This window comes from Orycteropus afer, unplaced genomic scaffold, assembly GCF_000298275.1.
Source record: "Orycteropus afer afer isolate SDZICR_OR568_19922 unplaced genomic scaffold, OryAfe1.0 scaffold00231, whole genome shotgun sequence".
NCBI classification, from domain to species: Eukaryota; Metazoa; Chordata; class Mammalia; order Tubulidentata; family Orycteropodidae; genus Orycteropus; species Orycteropus afer.
This window is the reverse complement of record NW_006921818.1, coordinates 3,296,035-3,316,637: the sequence shown is the minus strand read 5'-3', so window position 1 is coordinate 3,316,637 and position 20,603 is coordinate 3,296,035. Positions and strand designations below refer to the sequence as shown.

Here is a 20,603-nt window from a genome sequence, read left to right as displayed (position 1 = left end):
TACTTCCGTAGTGATACTGCCTCAGAAACCCAAGGAGGGGTTGCTATGAGTCAGGGCTGACTCGACGGCACATAACAACAACAACAACAATATCTTATTTAAAGGAAAAATTATGATTCATCTCAAACACTCCCCTTTATGTGATTGCTGCATTTCATCTGTCATTTCCCATGGAAATTCACCCTTCCTTGCTTATGCTTTTACCAGAATGTGAGCTCCACTTTGTTGTGGTTGTTGCTAGTTGCTGTGGTGTCAATTCCAACTCATGGTGACCCCACGTGTGCAGAGTAGAACTGTTTCATAGGTCTATCAGAAGCCAGACCTGTCTTCCATGGTGCCTCTGGGTAGGTTTAAACAGCCAGGTTTTAGGTTAGTAGATGAGCACTCAGCCATGTGCAACACCCAAGTTTTCTGTGAGCTCCACTAGAGCAGACATTTTCAACAGTTTCACTCACCCTGGTATCCCTCACTAGAAAAGGACATCATGATTGGTAAAGTAGAGGGCCAACATCATTGAGGGAAACTCTCAATGAGATGGATCAACACAATACCTTCTATAATGGGCTCGAACATATCAATGATCATGGAGATCTCATGGGACTGGGCAACATTTCATTCTGTCACCATGAGTTGGACAATAATAATCTCCACGACATAAAATAGTTCCTGGCACATAGTAGATGCTCAATAAGTATTTGTTGAATAAATGAACAAATGAATGAACTTTTTACCCACTCTTGCAATTTAAATTGAAAGACATCATGTCTGTTATGTTACATTAAATGCTTATTATATGCAAAAGTCTAAAGTTAGAAGTCTTCAGGCTTCTAACTACAACCTATATTCTGAGTTTTTATTTTCCTTCTAAATTTTTATCTTCCTGTTTGTTCTTTCCCCAGAGCTCTCACTTAAGAAGCCAACAGCTTGATAGAACTCTACTTAGAGGTCCAGAGGACCCTGAGCTTAACATGGGGGACAGAAAGGAATTTTGGCTGACAAGCACAGATTCATGAGTTAAACAGTCTGGGTTCTAATCCCAGTTTTTCCATTTATTAGTAATGTGACCTTGGGCTGGTTACTTAATGATTAATACTCTGGTACTCTCTTTCTTCATCAGTAAAATGGGTCTAATAGCACTGTCTTACAGAATGTTGGGAGAGTTGAGTTAGTAAGTGTGAGGCACTCAGAATCGTGCCTGGTACAATGAAATGTTTGTTTTTATTGTGAGCAAAGTGAAACTCATTCATTCCTTTTACTGTCCAGGCCGGTGCTTCACATTCTCCAGAACAGAAACAAGACAGTCAACCTTGGTTCCTACTCCTCTCTGTCTCTACACCCCACAAGTCCTGTCAATTTTCTCCCTCAACCCTCTAGTCACACACTTCACTACACTGGGACTCCAACCCACTTCTCCTCTCAGATCCTGCAGCTGCCTCTGATCATGCCTCCTCTCTAGTCCATCCCTACTCTGCAGCCAGTGGGGTCTTTCCATTACATCTCCTCCAGACGCTCCCCATCACTCACAGGATAAATCCATGTTCCTCATCGTGGCTCTCTAGGGTGTGCCCTCTGAAAACCTCCTGGGAATCCTCTCTTCTACTTTTGGGGTCACACTCCATATTGCATAGTATTTCACAGTCCCTGCTCCTGAGCTGGAAAGCACTCCTTTTCCTTGCTTGTTATGACCTGCCTTAAAGATCTAGTTTTGAAATCACTTCCTCTGAGGTTTTTCTCATGCTCAACCCAGTCAAATTCCATCTCTCTCCTGTGTCTCCACTGATAAGTAATCTTGCATTACAAATACATGTCTGTGTCCACTCGGAGCCTTGGGAGGTGGAGGCTGTTTCACTTGTCCATGAATTTGTAAATCCAGCATGGCAGGGACTCAATACAATGAACTGAATTATGTGAATTAAATTTAAGGACATTTAAATTTAAACACAAAAAATAATTTTAAACCAAAAGTAACCTGTATTTCTTTCCAAAAGAGTTTGTTTCTGTCATAAAATCCACCAAAATCTTGGTACTGTCGAAGCAATTCAATGGGAGGCTGAGAGCCATAGCGATCCAGTCTGGGCATATTTAAATCATCAACAAAAATCACAACTCGTTTGTTTCCTGGTGCTCCTGGCGGGGGGTGGGGTGGAGAAAATGAACTAAAGAATTATGAGTCACCCTTGGAAAATGTTAGACAAAGCTTAGGAATGAATTTGGACTAAGTGGACACCTTGTAGGTCATAATGAGCTCGTTCTTCCTTGAGCGAGGAAGGCTCCGGCAGAGTCTCTTCCTGAGGAGGAGAGCCCTCCCTCTGGCCCCATCTGGACCCTTGGAGGGAGATGTGAAGCTGGCCAGAGTGATCATGTTGTCAGGTACCCCCCTCCTCACTCTCAGAAGCATATGGTCTCTAATCAGACCTCAACTTTTCTCACTGTCAGCCACAACTGCTGCCCTTGCCCAATGCATGGCCTTGGCATAGGGTGAAGAAGGAAGGTATTTTCTTTTCACATTAGGAAGCAGAATAGTGAAACTTTCCTCACACAAATGCCATTTACCACCGTCACAGAGAAAATAGGACAGGACATTAAAAGCATCCTGGTCACATCAAAGGGAAATTCAGTATAGTGAAGCTGCACAATGTCACATTAACTTTCAGAAAGTCAATATATACACTCATCAGGAAAAAAAAAAAAAAAAAGAATGAGTGATGGCAAGGACAAGAGAATGACTTAAACAGAGTAGGTGACTCCACCTATGAGCAAATAGCTACATCTCTGTGCTTGGGATTAATTACAGAAGGCACTTCCAAAGTAACTGAGGCAAACTCAGTGCTCCACCCCAACCTCTGGTCTCTGGAAGCCAAGTGGTGGGGCAGGGAGGTAGGGAAATGCTCCATGAGAATCACTTATAAAGATGTGGGCCCCCACCAGCAAGATAGGCCGGCATCTGTTGCCTTGTGCCTATCTGAGAAAGAAAAAGAGAAAAGGAAAGAGTGGTGTAGGGAAGTATCTGGTATTCCCACTGATTGGGGTAGCAAGGGCAACTGGATGATGAACAAAGCGGAAGGCAGTGGAGCTTGAGCTTCTGGACAGTACCTCCCCCCCACCCCACCCCAGGAAGGCAGAGACTGGGCAAGTGGATGGCACCAGCAAAAGGGTATGGGGTGCGTTGCTGGAGGGTAGGACTGAGTGGCAACTGAGAGCCTGCCTGATTCTCAACATCAGGGAGCCTTCCAGTGGGGAGGCCAGTGCCTGGCCTGTGGAGACTCTTTGGGAGTCCCTTAGGAGAGCCCACTTCTGGAAGCCTGCCACACAGACAGCATGGACGGTCATTCAGTGCCAGCCAAAGAAGTAGGATCAGTTCATAGAGAGGACCATCTAAGCACCAGTTACAGAGGAGACATTTGCCCTTTCTTTCACTTCCTCTCATCTCAATATATCAGAGAAAGAATATCATTAATAGAATTATCTTTAACAATAAAACAAAGAAAATACTTTATCCAATTGTATTTTTATCATGTGCACTGTTTTAGTGATTTATTAGCTGAATGAGTAATTTGTGTGGGACAAACTAAAATGCTAATTCTTACCTAGAATATTTTTTCTTTTCCGTTCCAGTTTTGACTCAATGATCTCTTGTGTCCTTGCAGATGAAGTTTGAGCAGAAAAATTTAGATAAACAGGAACATAGCCAGATGATTCTTGAATTTTATTTAGCAATCCTTTTGCAATAACAGACTTCAAAGTTTAAAAAAATTGTTAATTGATTTCAAATTCAATATAACATTTTTCAATTGTCTATGTTAGTAATAATCCAATATGATGAGTAAGAAATGGTAAAAGGTGAGAGGTTAAAGCTGTATTGGAATGTCTGTTGTTCTCTTGCTGGACATTCCATTTAGTTATGTTTATGAGAGTCAAAGGAATATTCCAGTTGACTCTATCTCAGCCAAAAGTTTCTTCTATTTTCTTACCATCCCTTCTGACTATATAAGCCAACATGATAGCAAGAGTTACAGAAAGGCCCAAATCAATGCTCGATTTCTTTTAGAAATAAGGGAGACTGGACACAGTGAATGCCTGTTTATGTGGAATCCCCCAAAACCAACAGGCTCAACAGTCAGCATTTCTTCCTATGCTTGACTTTTCTCCACAACAGTCAAATAACACTGTTGTTGTGTCAGGTAAATAGGCACAAGGGGAAGACTGACCTTCATCAATAGTCTACTGGGACATAAGTTGCTCTGGCCAATTCCGACCCTAACCAGTGCAGTTGGGAGCCCATAAATTCCAAGGGGTACAGTGACAAAGCATCAAAACACAAATGATGATCCAGAGGACCCTGTGGTTTATATAATATTGACCCTAAGAATTTATTCAGAAACTGGCAAACTTTGGAACAATTCCTAGGGTCCATATAGATTCAGCATAGTTACCTCCTTCCTGAAAAAATTACCAAAATTCAAAAGAATTTCCCTGATGAATAATGTATGATTTCTGATGCTTACAAGTCTAAGTCCAACATGCTCTCAATTCTGTACACTATTGTTTGATACAGCTTTCCTACCTTGCCGACTCCAGTTATTCCAGTAAACAGCACTGAATGCTTGACCGCTAGTAGTTTTTCCATTAGATACCCAAAGCGCACTGTATCAGTTGTGGGGACAAGCATTTCAAAAAATGGAACATCTCGGCTGTACTTGAAGGATGGTATGATTCGTTCCCAGGGATCCAGCCGTTTGATTTCAAAGTCCATGTGAATGCTCCACAGATCACCAGAACTGGGAAGCTAAAGTATGAAATTAAATAGCACCTTCAATAGGACAGACTAATGGGAACTGAAATAGTGACTCAGAAACAAAAGAAGTCAAAGAACATGAATGGATTCAGATTTCTTTTTTCTTTCTAGAGAAGGACCTGTTTAGATAGCTGGCACTAATTCTTTAAACACAATGCATAGGAAAATCTGACATTGATTATATTGTTTTTGTTGTGTGCCATCAAGTCAATTCTGACTCATAGTGAATATTTAAGACAGAATAGAACTACTCCATAGGCTTTAATCTTTATGGAAGCAGACTGTCATATCTTTCTCCTGCAGTGGCTGGTGAGTGTGAATCACTGACCTTTCAGTTAGCAGCTGAGCACTTAACCATTATGCTATAATTGATTATTGCAATATAATTGATTATATTAAAACCCCAGATTAAAATTATAAAGCATTTTTAATTCAGTTCAACATTTAGGGGATTACTTCATGCCAATCACTGTGTTTGGTGCTGGGGGCACAGTGCTGAACAAGACCCAATCTTTGTCTTCCAGGACCTTGTATTCCATGAGGGAGACAAGCATGTCAGTCAACACCCATGAGGAAATAAATGGTCTAATGGAGTTTAGTACATTCACAAAGGAGGGATGGCTAATTTCTACTTACAGGGAAGTTATGGTGGTGGCAAGAGAAGGCTTCTAAGGGGCAGTGATATTACAGCTCAGACTTAAAGAACATTCAGGAATTAGATGAGCAAAGAAGGGGTGGGATAAGGATGGGGAAAGAAGGGTGAGGGTTCAGACTAAGAAAACAAGATAGGAAGAATGAGACCACAGAGAACACAGTGCATACTGGGAACTACCACAGCACTGCAAACAGTGAGAGGTGAACTCGGGAACAGAGATGGGGCCAGGTTATGACAAGCCTTGGTTTTTAAGGTAAAGTGCTTACAATGAAAGATTCTGAGCAGGTGGGGGATATTATTGGATTATATTTCAGAAGTTTTTTTTCTGGCACATGTACAGAGCACTAAGATTTAAAGCTCATGTGATGATGACCTTTAGTAAGAAGTTTATTGTACATAGTGATCCAGTATATACATATAGATTCATTTCTAAAAAACTGTAATATTTACCTTTACTATGTGTAATTCACTCTACTTTCTATTCTATTCTATTAAAAACTTCTATGGAGGTATAACATACTATCTTTTGTCAGATTTTAGAAGTCCAGTTTAAAGAATTTTTACATATATAAATATCCATATAACCACCCCTGGGCCAAGATAGAGAGCATGTCCTTTACCTCAGAAGACCCCCTTGTTCCCGTCCTTTGTCAACACAAGCCTATACCACCCCTCCTTCAAGGTAATGACTACATTAGTTTGCCTGTCCTTGACCTTTCTATTAATGGAATCATATGTCATGTACTCTTTTGTATCTGACTTCTCTCATTCAACATTATGTCTGTGAGATTCATTCATGTTGTTATATTTAACAGTAATGTAATTAATTGCTATATAGTACTTCATTGTATCAATATGGAACAGTTTATTTATTATTGATGGACATTTGGATTGTTTCCACTGGCTATTAAGAATAATCACTTCTTGGACTTTTGGCTAACATCAAATGGAGTATCAATTTTTATCAGCTTCATATCTTGTATGTCTTCTACTCAAGAAAAAATATATTAAATGACAAACTAAAAAAGAAAAAAATGATCATCTCAATAACACAGAAAAAGTACTAGATAAAATATAATATTCATTTGTGAAACAAATTTTCAGTAAAGTAGGAATAGAAGGTATATTAGTTTCCTAGAGGTCAGGCAGGTGTTTGGAGTGCCCAGGGCAGGCCAGGCAAGCAGGCTGGGTGTGCAGGGCAGGTGGATGTTTGAAGCACCTGGGGCAGGCTGGGCAAGTGGGCCAGGTGTGGAGGGCAGGTGGGTGTTTGAAGTGCCCAGGGTAGGCTGGGCAAGCGGGTGTTGAAGCAGCTGGGGGAGGCTGAGAGGAAAGTGAACCAGTGGGTTTGGAGCAGCTAAGGGAGAGTGGTGGTTTGGAGTGGCTGAAGGAAACCAGGAAGTATTCGGAGTGGCTTGGAACAACTGAGGGAAACAAAGTTGTCTGTCAGTTTGTTGTCCTGAGGTGGCTTGTGAGTTGCTATGAATTTGGAGGCTGTGCCACCAGTGTTTCAAATGCCAGCAGGGTTACCCATGGTGGACAGGTTTCAGCAGAACTTCCAGACTAAGGCAGACTTGGAAGAAGGAAGATGCCATCTACTTCTCAAAAACTGGCCAGTGAAAACCTTATGAATAACAGCAAAACACTGTCTTATATATTACTGAACAACTATATGAATAGCCTGAAACAGTGTCTGATACAGTGCCAGAAGATGAGCCCCTCAAGTCAGAAGGAACTCAATTACGACTAGGGAAGAGCTTCCTCCTCAGAGCAGAGCAAACTTTAATGATGTGGATAGAGTAAAGCTTTCGGGACCTCCATTTGCTGATGTGGCGCATCTCAAGATGAGAAGAAACAGCTGTAAATATCCATTAATAATCAGAACATGGAACGTATGAAGTATGATTCTAGGAAAATTGGAAGTTGTCAAAAAATGAAATGGAACACATAAAGATCGATATCCTAGGCATTAATGAGCTGAAATGGACTAGTTTTGGCCATTTTGAATCAGCTGATTATATGATCTACTATGCTGGGAATGACAAATTGAAGAGGAATGGCATGGCATTCATCATGACAAAGAATGTATCAGGATCTATAATGAAGTACAATGCTGTCAGTGATAGGATAATATCCATACACCTACAAGGGAGACCAGTTAATATTACTATTATTCAAATTAACACACCAACTACCAAATCCAAAGATGAGGAAATTAAAGATTTTTACCACCTTCTGCAGTCTGAAATTGAACAAACATGCAATTCAGCTGTGTTGATTATCACTGGTGATTGGAATGCAAAAGTTGGCAACAAAGAAGCAGCTTGGGTAGTTGGAAAATATGGCCTTGGTGATAGAAATAATGCTGAAGATCACATGATACAATTTTGCAAGATTAACGACTTAATCATTGTAAATACCTTTTATCAACAACACAAACGGCAGCTATACAGGTGGATTTCACCAGACAGAGTACACAGGAATCAGGTTGCCTACAACTGTAGCAAGAGGAAATGGAGAAACTCAGTATCTTCGGCCAAAACAAAGCCAGGAGCTGACTGTGGAACAGACTATCAACTGCACATACGCAAGTTCAAGCTGAAACTGAGGACAACTAAAACAAGTCCACAAGAGCCAAAAAATGACCTTGATTATATCCCTTCTGAATTTAGAGACCATTTAAAGAATAGATTTGATGCACTGAACACCAGTGACAGAAAACCAGCGGAATTGTGGGATGACATCAAGAACACCATCCATGAAGAAAGCAAAGGGTCATCAAAAAGATAGGAAAGGAAGAAAAGACCAAAATGGATCTCAGAAGAGATTCTGAAACTTGCCCTTGAAAAGAGAGTAGCTAAAGCAATTGGAAGAAATGACAAGATAAAAGAGCTGAACAGAAGATTTCAAAAAGCAGCTCAAGAAGACAAAGCCAATTATCATAATGAAATGTGCAAAGACCTGGAGTTAGAAAACAAAAAGGGAAGAACATACTCAGCATTTCTCAAGCTAAAAGAACTGAGGAAAAAATTTAAGCCTCAAGTTGCAATATTGAAAGATTCTATGGAAAATATATTGAATGATGCAGGAAACATCAAAAGAAGATAGAAGGAATACAGAGTCACTATACCAAAAAGAATTGGTAGATATTCATCCATTTCAGGAAGTGGCATATGATCAAGAACCAATGGTACTGAAGGAAGAAGTTGAAGCTGCACTGAAGGAATTGGCAAGAAACAAGGCTCCAGGAAATTATGGAATACCCATTGAGATGTTTTAACAAACAGATGCCACGCTGGAGGCACTCATTTGGCTATGCCAAGAGATTTGAAGACAGCTACTTGGCCAACTGACTGGAAAACATCCATATTTGTACCCATTCCAAAGAAAGGTGATCCCACAGCATGTGGAAATTATTGAACAATATCATTAATAACATGCAAGTAAAATCTTACTGAAGATAATTCAAAAACGGTTGCAGCAATGTATTGACAGAACTTCCAGAAATGCAAGCTGGACTCAGAAGAGGATGTGGAATGAGGTTTATCATAGCTGATGTGAGATGGATCTTGGCTGAAAGCAAAGAATAGCAGAAAGATGTTTCCTTGTGTTTTATCGACTATGAAAAAGCATTTGGTTGTGTGGATTATAACAAATTATGGATAACATTGAAAAGAATGGGAATTCCAGAACACTTAATTGTACTCATGAGGAACCTGTACACAGATCAAGAGGCTGTCATTTGAACAGAACAAGAGGATACTGTATGGTTTAAAATCAGGAAGGGAGTGCATCAGGGTTGTATCCTTTCACCATACTTATTCAATCTGTATACTGAGAAAATAATCTGAGAAGCTGGACTATATGAAGAAAAACATGGCATCAGGATTGGAGGAACACTCATTAACAACCTACAATATGCAGACAACACAACTTAGCTTGCTGAAAGTGAGGACGACTTGAAGCACTTACTGATGAAGATTGAAAACTACAGTCTGCAGTATGGATTACAATGCAATATAAAGAAAACAAAAATCTTCACAACTGGATCTATAAGCAGGATCACAATAAATGGAGAAAAGATTGAAGTTGTTAAAGACTTCATATTACTTGGTTCTATAGTCAACATCAATGGAAGCAGCAGTCAAGACATCAGAAAATGTATTACACTGGACAAATGTGCTGCAAAAGACCTCTTTCAAGTGCTGAAGAGCAAAGATGTTTCCCTGAAGATCCAAGCCATAGTATTTTCAATTACCTCATATGCATGTGAGAGCTGGACTATGAATAAGGAAGACCAAAGAAAAGTTGATGCTTTTGAATTGTAGTGTTTTCAAAGAAAACTGAAAACACCATGGATTGCTAAGAGGACCAACAAATCTATCCTGGAAGAAGTGCAGCTGGAATGCTCCTTGGAAGCAAGAATGGCCAGACTTCATCTCACCTACTTTGGTCATGTTGTCAGAAGGGACCATTCTCTGAAGAAGGATATCATGCTTGGTAAAGCGGAGGGTCAACGAAAAAGGGGAAGGCCCTCAATGAGATGGATTGACACAGAGCTTGTGATGATGGGCTCAGGTATAGCAAGGATTGTGAGGCTGGCACAGGACCAGGCAGTGTTTCATTCTGTCGGGCAAGTCCCTATGATTCGGAGATGACTTGACAGCACCTAACAGCAACAGAGTTGTTGTAACAAAGCACCACAAACTAGGTGGCTTAAAGCAATAGAAATTTATTATTTCACAGTTCTGGAGGCTGGAAGTCTAAAATCTAAGGTGGCTTTTGGGCCATGCTCCCTTCTGAAGACTCCAGAGTTTCCTTGCCTCTTTCTAGCTTCTGGTGGCTCCCAGCAATCCTTCTTGGTGTTCTTTGGCTTACTGCTGCATCACTGCACTCTCTGTCTCTGTCTTCTTTACGTGGCTTTCTTTCCTGTGTGTCTACGTAACTTTGCATGTCCTCTTTTTATAAAATCATCAGTCATTGGATTTAGGGTGTGCCCTAATATAGTATGACCTTATATTCATTAATAATGTCTACACAGTTGGTCTATACATTTGTGTACAAATAAGGCCACATTCTGGGATTCCAAATGGACAATAATTTTTTGTGGACATTATTCAAACCACTGTAATTGACAGATATGGTGAGTCAGACAGGAACAGGACCAAAGGCAAGGGAACAATAAATAGGCTATCTTAATAACCCAGAAAATAAATGATAAGAATCTCAGTATTCCAGAAGTAATGAGAATGAAGAGAAGAGGACATATTTGAAAAAATACTTAGGGGATAATATTCACTGAACTTAGTGTTTTACTGGCTATGGGAAAATGACTAGAAAAGGTAGAATCTATAATACTCCCTGGATTTTGGCTAGCACTGGGTGGCTGTAAGGCCACTAACACACACAAAGAACACAAATCCAGTAATCCACTCACTGGGATTTGCAGACAGGAGGAGGAACCCAGCCCCTCATCTGGACTACCCAGATGTTATGACCACTGCCGGGCCAGCAGCTTCCACTGTCCTGCTAAAAGCTTCTGGCCAAATCCATAAATGGCACCTCACTGGACTCAAGGGAAAGCCAATATTCTTACAAATGGGCTATAAACCAACACCAAAAACTAAACTCACTGCCATCAAGTTGGATCTGACTCATAGTGACCCCTCCTTGGGTTTCCTAGGTAATATCACTACAGAAGTAGATTGCCTCCGGCTACATTTTCTACCTCATCTCTTACCACACTCTCTCTTGGTCATTCCACTCTGACCTCATGAGCCTCCCTGCTGTTTCTCAAGATTGCCAAGCACTTTAACAAGTCATGGCCTTTTTACTTGCATCTCCTTCTGACTGGAATAGTTTATCTTTCAATAACCTCTAGCTCTTTAGCTTTCTTCAGGACTCTGTACAAACATTACCTTATTAGCAAAGCTTCCCTGACTACCATATATAAAATTGTTCCCCACTTCCACCCTGGTGCTCCCTATCACCCTTACTTTGTTTTCTTTTTTCTGCATACCACTCATCACCATTTGATGTATGTATTTTTGTCTATTCCTGATTCCTTCCACTCCAGTGTGAGATCTATGAGGCTAAGGATTTTAGGAAATTTCTTTAGTCTTGTTGTTTTTATGTGCCGTCGAGTCAGCCCTGACTCATAGCGACCCCTCCTTGGGTTTCCGAGGTGGTATCACTACAGAAGTAGATTGTCCAATCTTCCTTCCGAGTCTTAGTACACAGAATTGTGTCACCATGTAATAGAATTTCAATTTGTTGAATTGAATGCTGGGATAGCTCCTGCTGCTCTGTGATGACACCAGATCACTTCCTGTGGCCCAGTGGGGTCTGTTTGTCTATTTGTTTCAAATTCCCAGTTGTCCTCCAATATAGTCCATCCTGCCCAGTTATGAAGCAAACATTTTGAGGATTCAGCAGGGTTTCCTATCTACTCAACCAAACTCACTGCTGTGGAGTCAGATCCAACTCATAGCGACCCCTCCTTGGGTTTCTGGGGCAGTATCACTGCGGAAGCAGATTGCCCAACCTTCCTTCCAAGGAGTGGCTGGTGGGTTTGAAAGGCTAGCCTCTGGTTAGCAGTCAAGTGCCTTAGGCACTATGCTACCAGAGCTCCCTGTATCACTTTAGTCTCTTTTAATCTGAAAATCTCTCAGCTTTCTTTGTCTCTCATGACAGTGACAGCTTCAAAGAATACAGGCAAGTTTATTTTATAGAATGCTCTTCAATTTGGGGTGTCCAGGTGTATCCTCATGATTAGATTCAGGTTAGGCATTGTTGAAAAGAATACAAAAGAAACAGTTATTTACCTTTCCGTGTACCATATTAACAGGCACAGCCTTGTCCCAATATTGCTGATGTTAAACTGATCACTAGGTAAGGTGGTGGTGTTTAAAAGTTCTCTACTGTAAAGATAAGATTTTTGTCTTTGCAAATAACCAGTAATTTATGCAGAGGTACTTTGAAACTATGTAAATATTCTGTTTCATGAAACTTTCACCCACTAGTTTTAGCATCTATTGATGATTCCTGCCATTTCAATCAACTATTATTATACCAAACCCACTGCCATCAAGTTGATTCCCACTCATAGTGACCCCCATTGGGTTTCTGATGCTGTAAATCTTTATAGAAGTAGATTGTTCTATCTTCCTTCCATGGAGCAGCTGGAGAGTTTGAACTGCTGACCTTCTGGTTAGCAGCCAATGCCTTATCCACTATGCCACCAGAGCTATAAACCACACACACACACACACACACAAACCTCACTGCTGTCAAGTTGATTCCAACTCTTAGCGATCTCTTCTTGGGTTTACGAGGTGGGCAATCTACATCCGTAGTGATATGGCCTCGGAAACCCAAGGAGGGGTCGCTATGAGTCGGGTCTGACTTGATAGCAAATAACAACAACAAATCTCTGAAGAAGTAGATTGCCCAGTCTTCCAAGGAGTGAGGACAGAGTAAAACTGTCCTATAGGGTTTCCACGGTTATAAATATTTACAGAAGCAGACTGCCTCATCTTTCTCCCACAGAATGGCTAGTGGGTTCAAACTTCCTACTTTTCGGTTATCAACTGAATGCCTTAATCACTGAACCACCAGAACTCCTTACCTATTATTATAAAAGCTGCAAAATAGTGACTTTGTAACTCTATCATTCCTTCTACTTAGATTGTTATTCTATTGTAAAGAAGAGCTTTTTCTTCTCCTCAATTTATATACATATGTACATATGAATATTTTCATTATCATCATGGGTTCACACATTTTTATTTTATCCAGAAAGTTATAATCCATTGCTATCATTATTTATTTTGATGCTCAAATCTTCCCAGGTTTGGGCAGTGGACTTCTGTCCCTTCAAGCTGTGTTCTTTTGACTTATGTCCATCATTCTTTAAGTACTTCTTTACTATCTGGCATAAGAGGCTCTAGTTTCATTTTGCATTTTCTCTACTCCATCCTGGCATCAGCTATTTCATTTGGGATCCCTGGTTCCCTTTATTGGAGAATAACTCACTGACATCAAGTTGATTCTGACTCATAGTGACCCCATAGGGATTCCAAGGCTGCAAACTTTTACAGAAGCGAACTACCTCATCTTTCTTCCTTGGAGGTGGGTTCAAATCATCAACCTTTTGGTTAACAGCCAAGTACCTTAACCACAGCACCACCAGAACTCCTTCTAGTGGAGAAAAATATTTAGAAATTAAGTATGCTCACTGCTATGGGGATGTCATTGCTCCTAGTTCCTTTCAGTACACAGTGAAGGGAAATTTATATATCTATGTATATTTTTCTATCTCCATTTTCATATATTTATAAGTGTACAGATGAGCCCTGGTGATGCAGTGGTTAAGTGCTCAGCTACTAACCAAAATGCTGATGGTTCAAACCCACCAGCCAATTTGTGGGAGAAAGACATGGCAATCTGTTTCTGTAAAGATTTACAGCCTTGGGAACCCTATGGGACAGTTCTACTCTGCCCTGTAGGATTGCTAGGAGTTGGAAAAGACTCATAGGCAATGGTTTGGTTTTATTTATTTATTTTTTAATGTATGAGTACTTAAAAATAATCTATGAGTTCATACTGAGATCTCTAGTTCCGATCCGCAACACAAAGTACATTCTAATCTTTCTCCTTTCGTATTTATAAATTTCTTCTCTAACAGTGAGAAGTATTGCTATTGTCCTCAAAATATTTATTCATTTACTCAGTCTTAGAATGTACAGCTGATAGTTTTAGACTTGCTAATTCATCACACCATAAAAAATAAATCTACTAACTGGAATTCAGTAGTCTATAGAATATCATGGCAAATTTTTATACACTTTTATGTCTTACTCTCTTCTTATAGCTGGGAGAAGACTCCTAATTTTTTTAAAAAAATACAATAAATGTTCTAAGAATGAAAAAAAAAGTGAATAATTTAGACACCTTTTTAGCCAAGAATATACATTTGCAGTAAAACTAAGGCTCTTAAAGTTTTGGCCTCAAAATTTAATTTTAATTATTCAGAATTATTATGTCAAAATCAAGTTTAGTTAGCTCTTACCCTGGCATCAGGATTGTCATCAAATTGTGTCCTAATAAATGTATCAAAAGAATCCCAGTAATTTTCAGTTAAATTTCCACCCAGAGACCATAAATAACAGAATACAAAAGTTTGACATATGACAGTGTTCAGTTTTGTTTGTTCCTGAAAGAACAAAGATACACAGTTTTAACATTTTTATGTAAACATAACAAGAATCTTAAATTGCAAAGTCCAAATACTTTTTCCTTCTTTTAGATTCAGATATTCATAAAACGGCACAGTGTGAATTTTTTATCTTTCATGGGATGGTTCACAAAACAATGTTTTCTTTTAGTGATACATATTTGAACACCTTGATGAGAAATGAATGACAAAGAGTATGTACGAAAAAATGCCAAGGTTATTCTTTGATGGACTATTAAAACTGTTTGATGCTTGAATGGAGCTTTTTAAGCAGCTGCTAGCTGGGCACGATAGGAACAAGACAAAGACTGAGAAAATTCAAATGCTGAGTAGAGGAGTAGGCTAGAGGGTGCCTAACATTCCTTCTAACTTCAAGTTTTTATGTACCCAATCACAGTCATTAGTGACCTGAAAAATTAGAGGAAAAAAAAAAAAAGACCATATTACAGGAAATTAGGAGTTATCTGCAAAGCATCTATACAATAATCTCATTTTCCTAGCCTCATAGCAGTAAGAAAACCCCTCATACCATTGTTAAGTTAAGACCATCTTTTCCAAGTATCAAAGACTCCAATAAGCAACAGAGTGTAGTAACTTTGCTGATGTTCACTTGTGGAATTGCTTGGCTGCACTTTTTATTAATAAAATTTAAACCATCGTCAACATAACGTTGGAAAAGGTTTAATATATATTCCTGGGTTTCTTCATTCAGCTGAAAATAAAGCAAAAGCTATTTTAGTAAGAATACATCAAATGTATAATTAATTTTAGAAATAGTTTCATTCAGGTCTGTATATTTCAATATATTCTCTGATCTTTAGGCTAAAGTTCAGAAGATCTGAAACAAATTAAATTGGAAAAAAAAACTCTTCTATGACTAGGAAAGGACACAAGGGGGATTCTGATAGCTAATAACATTCTGCTTCTTGATCTGGTAATGGATACACAGGTGTTCATTTTCTAATTATTTCTTAAATTGACAATATATGTATTTCATGTACTCTTCTGTAATGATGATATCTCTTACAATTAAGAACAATAAAAGAGATGAAACAGAAGAAAATAATTTTAAATGTCTATGTGGTATAGTAAGGTGCTCTGGTGGTGTAGTGCCTAAGGCATTTGACTGCTAACCAGAAGGTTGGCAGTTCAAACTCACCAGCCACTCCATGTAAGAAAGACAGAGCAATCTACTTCTATAAAGATTTACCACCTCAGAAACCCAAAAAGGGTCACTATGAGTCGGAATCGACTTGGTGCAGTAAATTTTGTTTTTTGTTTTTTTTTGGTGTAGTAGTTAAGACATTTGGCTGCTAACCCAGGAGGTCAGTGGTTTAAACCCGCCAGTCACTCCACAGAAGAAAGATGAGGCAGTCTGCTTCTGTAAAGACTTACAGCCTTGGAAACCCCATAGAGTCACTATGAGTAGGAATGAATTAGATGGAAATGGGTTTGGTTTGGTTTCTGTAAGTTAAAGGAGGAGCCTGAGCAATACTCAGTATCAACCAAAAGATTGGCAGTTTGGACCCACCAGCCTCTCTGTGGGAGAAAGATGTAACAGTCTGCTTCCATAACAATCACAGCGTCAGAAATTCTATGAGAGCAATTCTACTCTGTCCTAGAGGATCGCTATGAGTCTGAATCGACTCATGCGCAGTGGATTGGGTTTGGCATGTAAGTTACAAGGAATTATTCCAAATATTTGAATTAAATTGAGAAATGTTTAAAACTTCACAGAAGTCCATGATAAATTCTCAGCTCTGAGAATTACTTCCTTTTATAAGGATACTAGACCATAATACTCTTAAAATGTTGATGCCTAAGAGTGAGGAAAATAGTAGGTTTCTGATTCATTTTCAGAGTGGAAAAGGCAGGGAAGAAGATAGTGTTCTTGGACTGGGGTGGAATGGGAAGAAATAGTTCGATGGACCACTTATTAAGCTGAGATAAATAAAGCCAAAATCCTAATTTTAGAATGGAGAGAGTACAGAAGATAATATGGAGCTCTGTTATTCTAAGTAATTGGAATTGTACCTCTGAAGTTGGAATGTGTCTTGGTTCCTGGATCTAAATCGGGGTAGGAGGTAAACTGGTTTTCTTCTTTTTCTGGTTCATAGAGCCTCTGTTACTCACTGCTGTTGAGTCAAACCCGATTCATAGCGACCCCTCCTTGGGTTTCGGAGGCGGTATCAATACAGAAGTAGATTGCCCAACCTTCCTTCTCATGAGTGGCTGATGGGCTTGAGTCAAATGCCTTAGGCACTCCTAAAATCTATTAACAATGACAGCCAGTGTCTCGATTTACATTTTCATTTTCTTCATTATCTGGAGTCTTCTGCCAAGTCTTTTAATGCCCCAGGTTATTTTTATCTGTGTTTTGAAGAACTCAGGAAGTGGCTTTGTTTGTACCTCAGAGGAACAAGTGTGGTGAGAATCCAGGCACGAGTAGGCAGGAACAAGAGTGAGTTAGACTGGTAGGCTGAGATAACAAATATGAGGCCAAACTTGGGAATTCCTGTAGTGCCTAAGGCATTTGACTGCTAACTAGAAGGCTGGTGGTTCAAACCCACCAGCCACTCCTTGGAAGGAAGACTAGGCAATCCACTTATGTGGAGATACTGCCTCAGAAACCCAAGGACGGGTCACTGTGAGTTGGATTCTACTCCATGGCAGTGAGTTAGGGAGAGGAATTAGGTCACACCCTGGAATTCCCACAATCAAGCAGAAGGAGGCCTTAACTTATTGCTGTTTGGGCACCTGAGGGCAGTATAAGCCCTGAAGGAGAAAGACCAGGAGGTATCTGGTTGCACTTACTCTTTTAGAAATACTCTTCATCCAAGTTTGAACATATGGCATCCATTTCAGTTCTTCAGGATCAACAAACACCATTCCACATCGACTGACTGTTGCAGGGGAAGCAACCTTAAGATCTTGCACCTAAAATTGAGGGAGGTTGAACAGAAACTAACACATATGATTCTTCCTTATTCTAGTATTAATAAATCATAATTGTAAAGTTTAAGCTAACATTGAAAGGCTCGATGTAGAAAAGAGTGGGACAGCTAAAAATAATCATGAATGGAGAGGGATGGGGAATTGTGGAATAAGGTGAAAAGTACACGTGAGTACAGAAGGATACTGTCAAATTCTTCTGGGACGTGATAGGTGTTCCTTTTTTGTTTTTCTCTTATTTCCTATATATTCTTGTATTCCAACACCTAGACTAACACCTAGCACACAGTAGACATTCAATCAGTATTTGATGAATGAATAGAGAAGGGGTGGTAACTTCCATAATACTTTGTAGCTGTATTTAATCCATATCCCACTTTTAATCCCTTCATCAAATGTTCAGACTATAGTGAACAAATTTATTCATATTAAGCATGAAAATTTATTTACACTTAGAAAATGCAAAGTCACCGGTGTAGATAAACAAGACATCATAGTAGGTATTATAGATAGTACATGATATATTAGTGTGAGAAAAACAATTTAATGATGGTATGCTACTCTAACAGTTGATTTCACTCCACAGTAAGGCATACATTTACCTCAAAAAGCATGTGGATTTGAGGTGTGAGTTTAATTCTCTCACTGTTAGCAAGGCAAAGCATCTTGTTATCATCCAACACTGTATTCATATTTTCAATCCAAAGAGCATCAACTGGTCCATCACTGATGATCCATTTATGGTCTTCTGAAGTATCATTCACAGCTGCTCGGACACTTAGTGCCATCAAACCATCTTTCCATTCCAAGGTTACGGAATTAACTTCCCCATATAATTCACCCATTGTAATTGATTTAGGATTAAGAACATACGTTTTAACTGGTTGGTAAAAGGGATTGTCTATACCAAGTTTTTGCAAATTCCCTAAGGTTTCTGCTAGTATTTGGTAAACTGTGGTCTTACCACCTCCTGTTGGTCCGACTAGCATAACGCCATGTCTTACTAACATTGTTTCATAGAACTGTATCACTTTTTTAACCATACATATCTCAGGTTGAAGATTTTGTCTAGTCATGACATCTATGATTGTTGACTGCAAAATACCATAATCATGCTCCGGAATTTGGACTCCAGGAAAAAGGTCTGATATGATTCCACTGACAAAACAAAAATAAAATCAATTAGGAACCACTGGTCACTAGTATTTCTCCACATTTGGTGAAATGAATTGATTAAAAGTTATAATGAGCCTTATTTTTCATCACTGATCTGCTTTTCTATAGAACACATACCATATTAATCTGTCCTACACATAGTAGGACACTTCTCTGATAACTTGTATGATTTTGTTTGCTTTCTGTATGCTAGACCAAAGTTTCTAAGTATATAAAGGGCTTCTTGGGAGTACGTGATATCTTTTATGTTTCTGTAATATCCACGGTGTGTGGCATAGTATTAAACATGCCACAATGAAGTATTACCACACACTTATCAGAATGGCTAAATTAAAAAATAGTGACAACAACAAATGCTGACAGGATGCAGAGAAACAGGATCAGTTATACATTGTTTGTGGAAATGCAAAACAGTAAAACCACTCTAGAAAACAGGCAGTTTCTTAAAAAGTAAACATGCAACTATTATATGACCTAGTGATTGTACTTCTGGGCATTTATCCCAGAGAAATAAAAATGTATATTTACATAAAAACTTATACATAGATGTTTACAGCTATTTTACTTGTAATAGCTCCAAACTGATAACAAGCCAGATATCCTTCAATGGATAATGGTTAAACAAACTATGGTACATCTCTATCATGGAATACTACTCAGCAATAAAGAAAAACAAATTATTGATACATGCAACAGCCTGAGTGAATCTCCAGAGTTATGCTGAGTGAAAACAGCCAGTCTCAAAAGATTGCATGCTGTATGATTCCATTTTCAGTGAAACCTCTGAGAGCCAGAAGTTGATGGGACTGCCTTATTAATCTAGGTCTCACAAGTTTTCTGCTTTTTACAAAGTACAAATTTACCACCTTTCTATTAGTGAAAAATGTTTGAGCTTTCATTCTCCGGCAGGTTGCCACCTTACACAGGTTCTAGCTTTCACAGGTTTTACTGTATATAACATTCATGAAGCAACAAAATTCTAGAAATGGAGAACAGATTAATGGTTGTCAAGGATTAAGGAGAGGTTGAGGGCAGGAAGGAACTGGGTGCAGCTATCAAAGGGCAGTATGAGGGATCCCTTTGTTGATAGAAATATTCTGAATCTTGACTGTATAAATGGCAATATCCTGATTATGATGTAGTTTAGTTTTTTTGCAAGATGGTATCACTGAAGGAAATTTAGTAAAGGGATTTCTCTGGATTATATTTTATAACCACATATGAATTTATAATTATATCATAATTATAACAAATAATAATAAAAAAGCATAACCATATATCTAACCATTTATTTATCCAACCAATGAAAAAATATTAAGTAAAACACTTGGGTAGAATATGATTGTTGAAAGTAGCAGTGGGGCTGGCAGAGATGTCTTTCATTTTTGATTCCCTATACATCTATATTAATTGAGTTTGTTACAATAGTCATGCAATAAGATACTACTATGAATTAAATTGTTGTCCCTCAGATATACTGAAGTCCTAACTCCCAGTACCTGTGAAATTATTTGGAAATAGAGTATTTGAAGGTGGTATCAGTTAAATTAACATGAGATCATAGGATTAGGTGGGTTCTAGTGGCGTAGTGCCTAAGGCATTTGACTGTTAACCAGAAGGCTGGCAGTTCAAACCCACCAGCCACTCCTCAGAAGGAAGATGGGGCAATCTACTTCCGTAGTGATACCACCTAGGAAACCCAAGGAGGGGTCGCTATGAGTCAGATCCAACTCAATGGCCATGATTGAGTCCAATATGAATGGTGTCCTTATAAAAAGAGAAGAAACACAAAC

At 39.0% G+C, this 20,603-nt stretch overlaps 1 protein-coding gene across 1 annotated transcript in view; it reads right to left on the bottom strand.

Annotated features, from left to right (window-relative positions):
* The window catches only part of DNAH6 (dynein axonemal heavy chain 6), a 447,135-nt gene that overhangs the window by 238,968 nt on the left and 187,564 nt on the right, over window positions 1–20,603 (bottom strand). The window contains exons 32-38 of the mRNA XM_007948902.2: window positions 18,237–18,792; window positions 17,497–17,619; window positions 15,212–15,394; window positions 14,518–14,661; window positions 4,565–4,786; window positions 3,588–3,735; window positions 1,970–2,127 (exon numbers count right to left, since the gene is read on the bottom strand). Coding sequence (XP_007947093.1) covers window positions 1,970–2,127; window positions 3,588–3,735; window positions 4,565–4,786; window positions 14,518–14,661; window positions 15,212–15,394; window positions 17,497–17,619; window positions 18,237–18,792 — 1,534 coding nt within the window. The remainder of the gene's footprint in view (window positions 1–1,969; window positions 2,128–3,587; window positions 3,736–4,564; window positions 4,787–14,517; window positions 14,662–15,211; window positions 15,395–17,496; window positions 17,620–18,236; window positions 18,793–20,603) is intronic.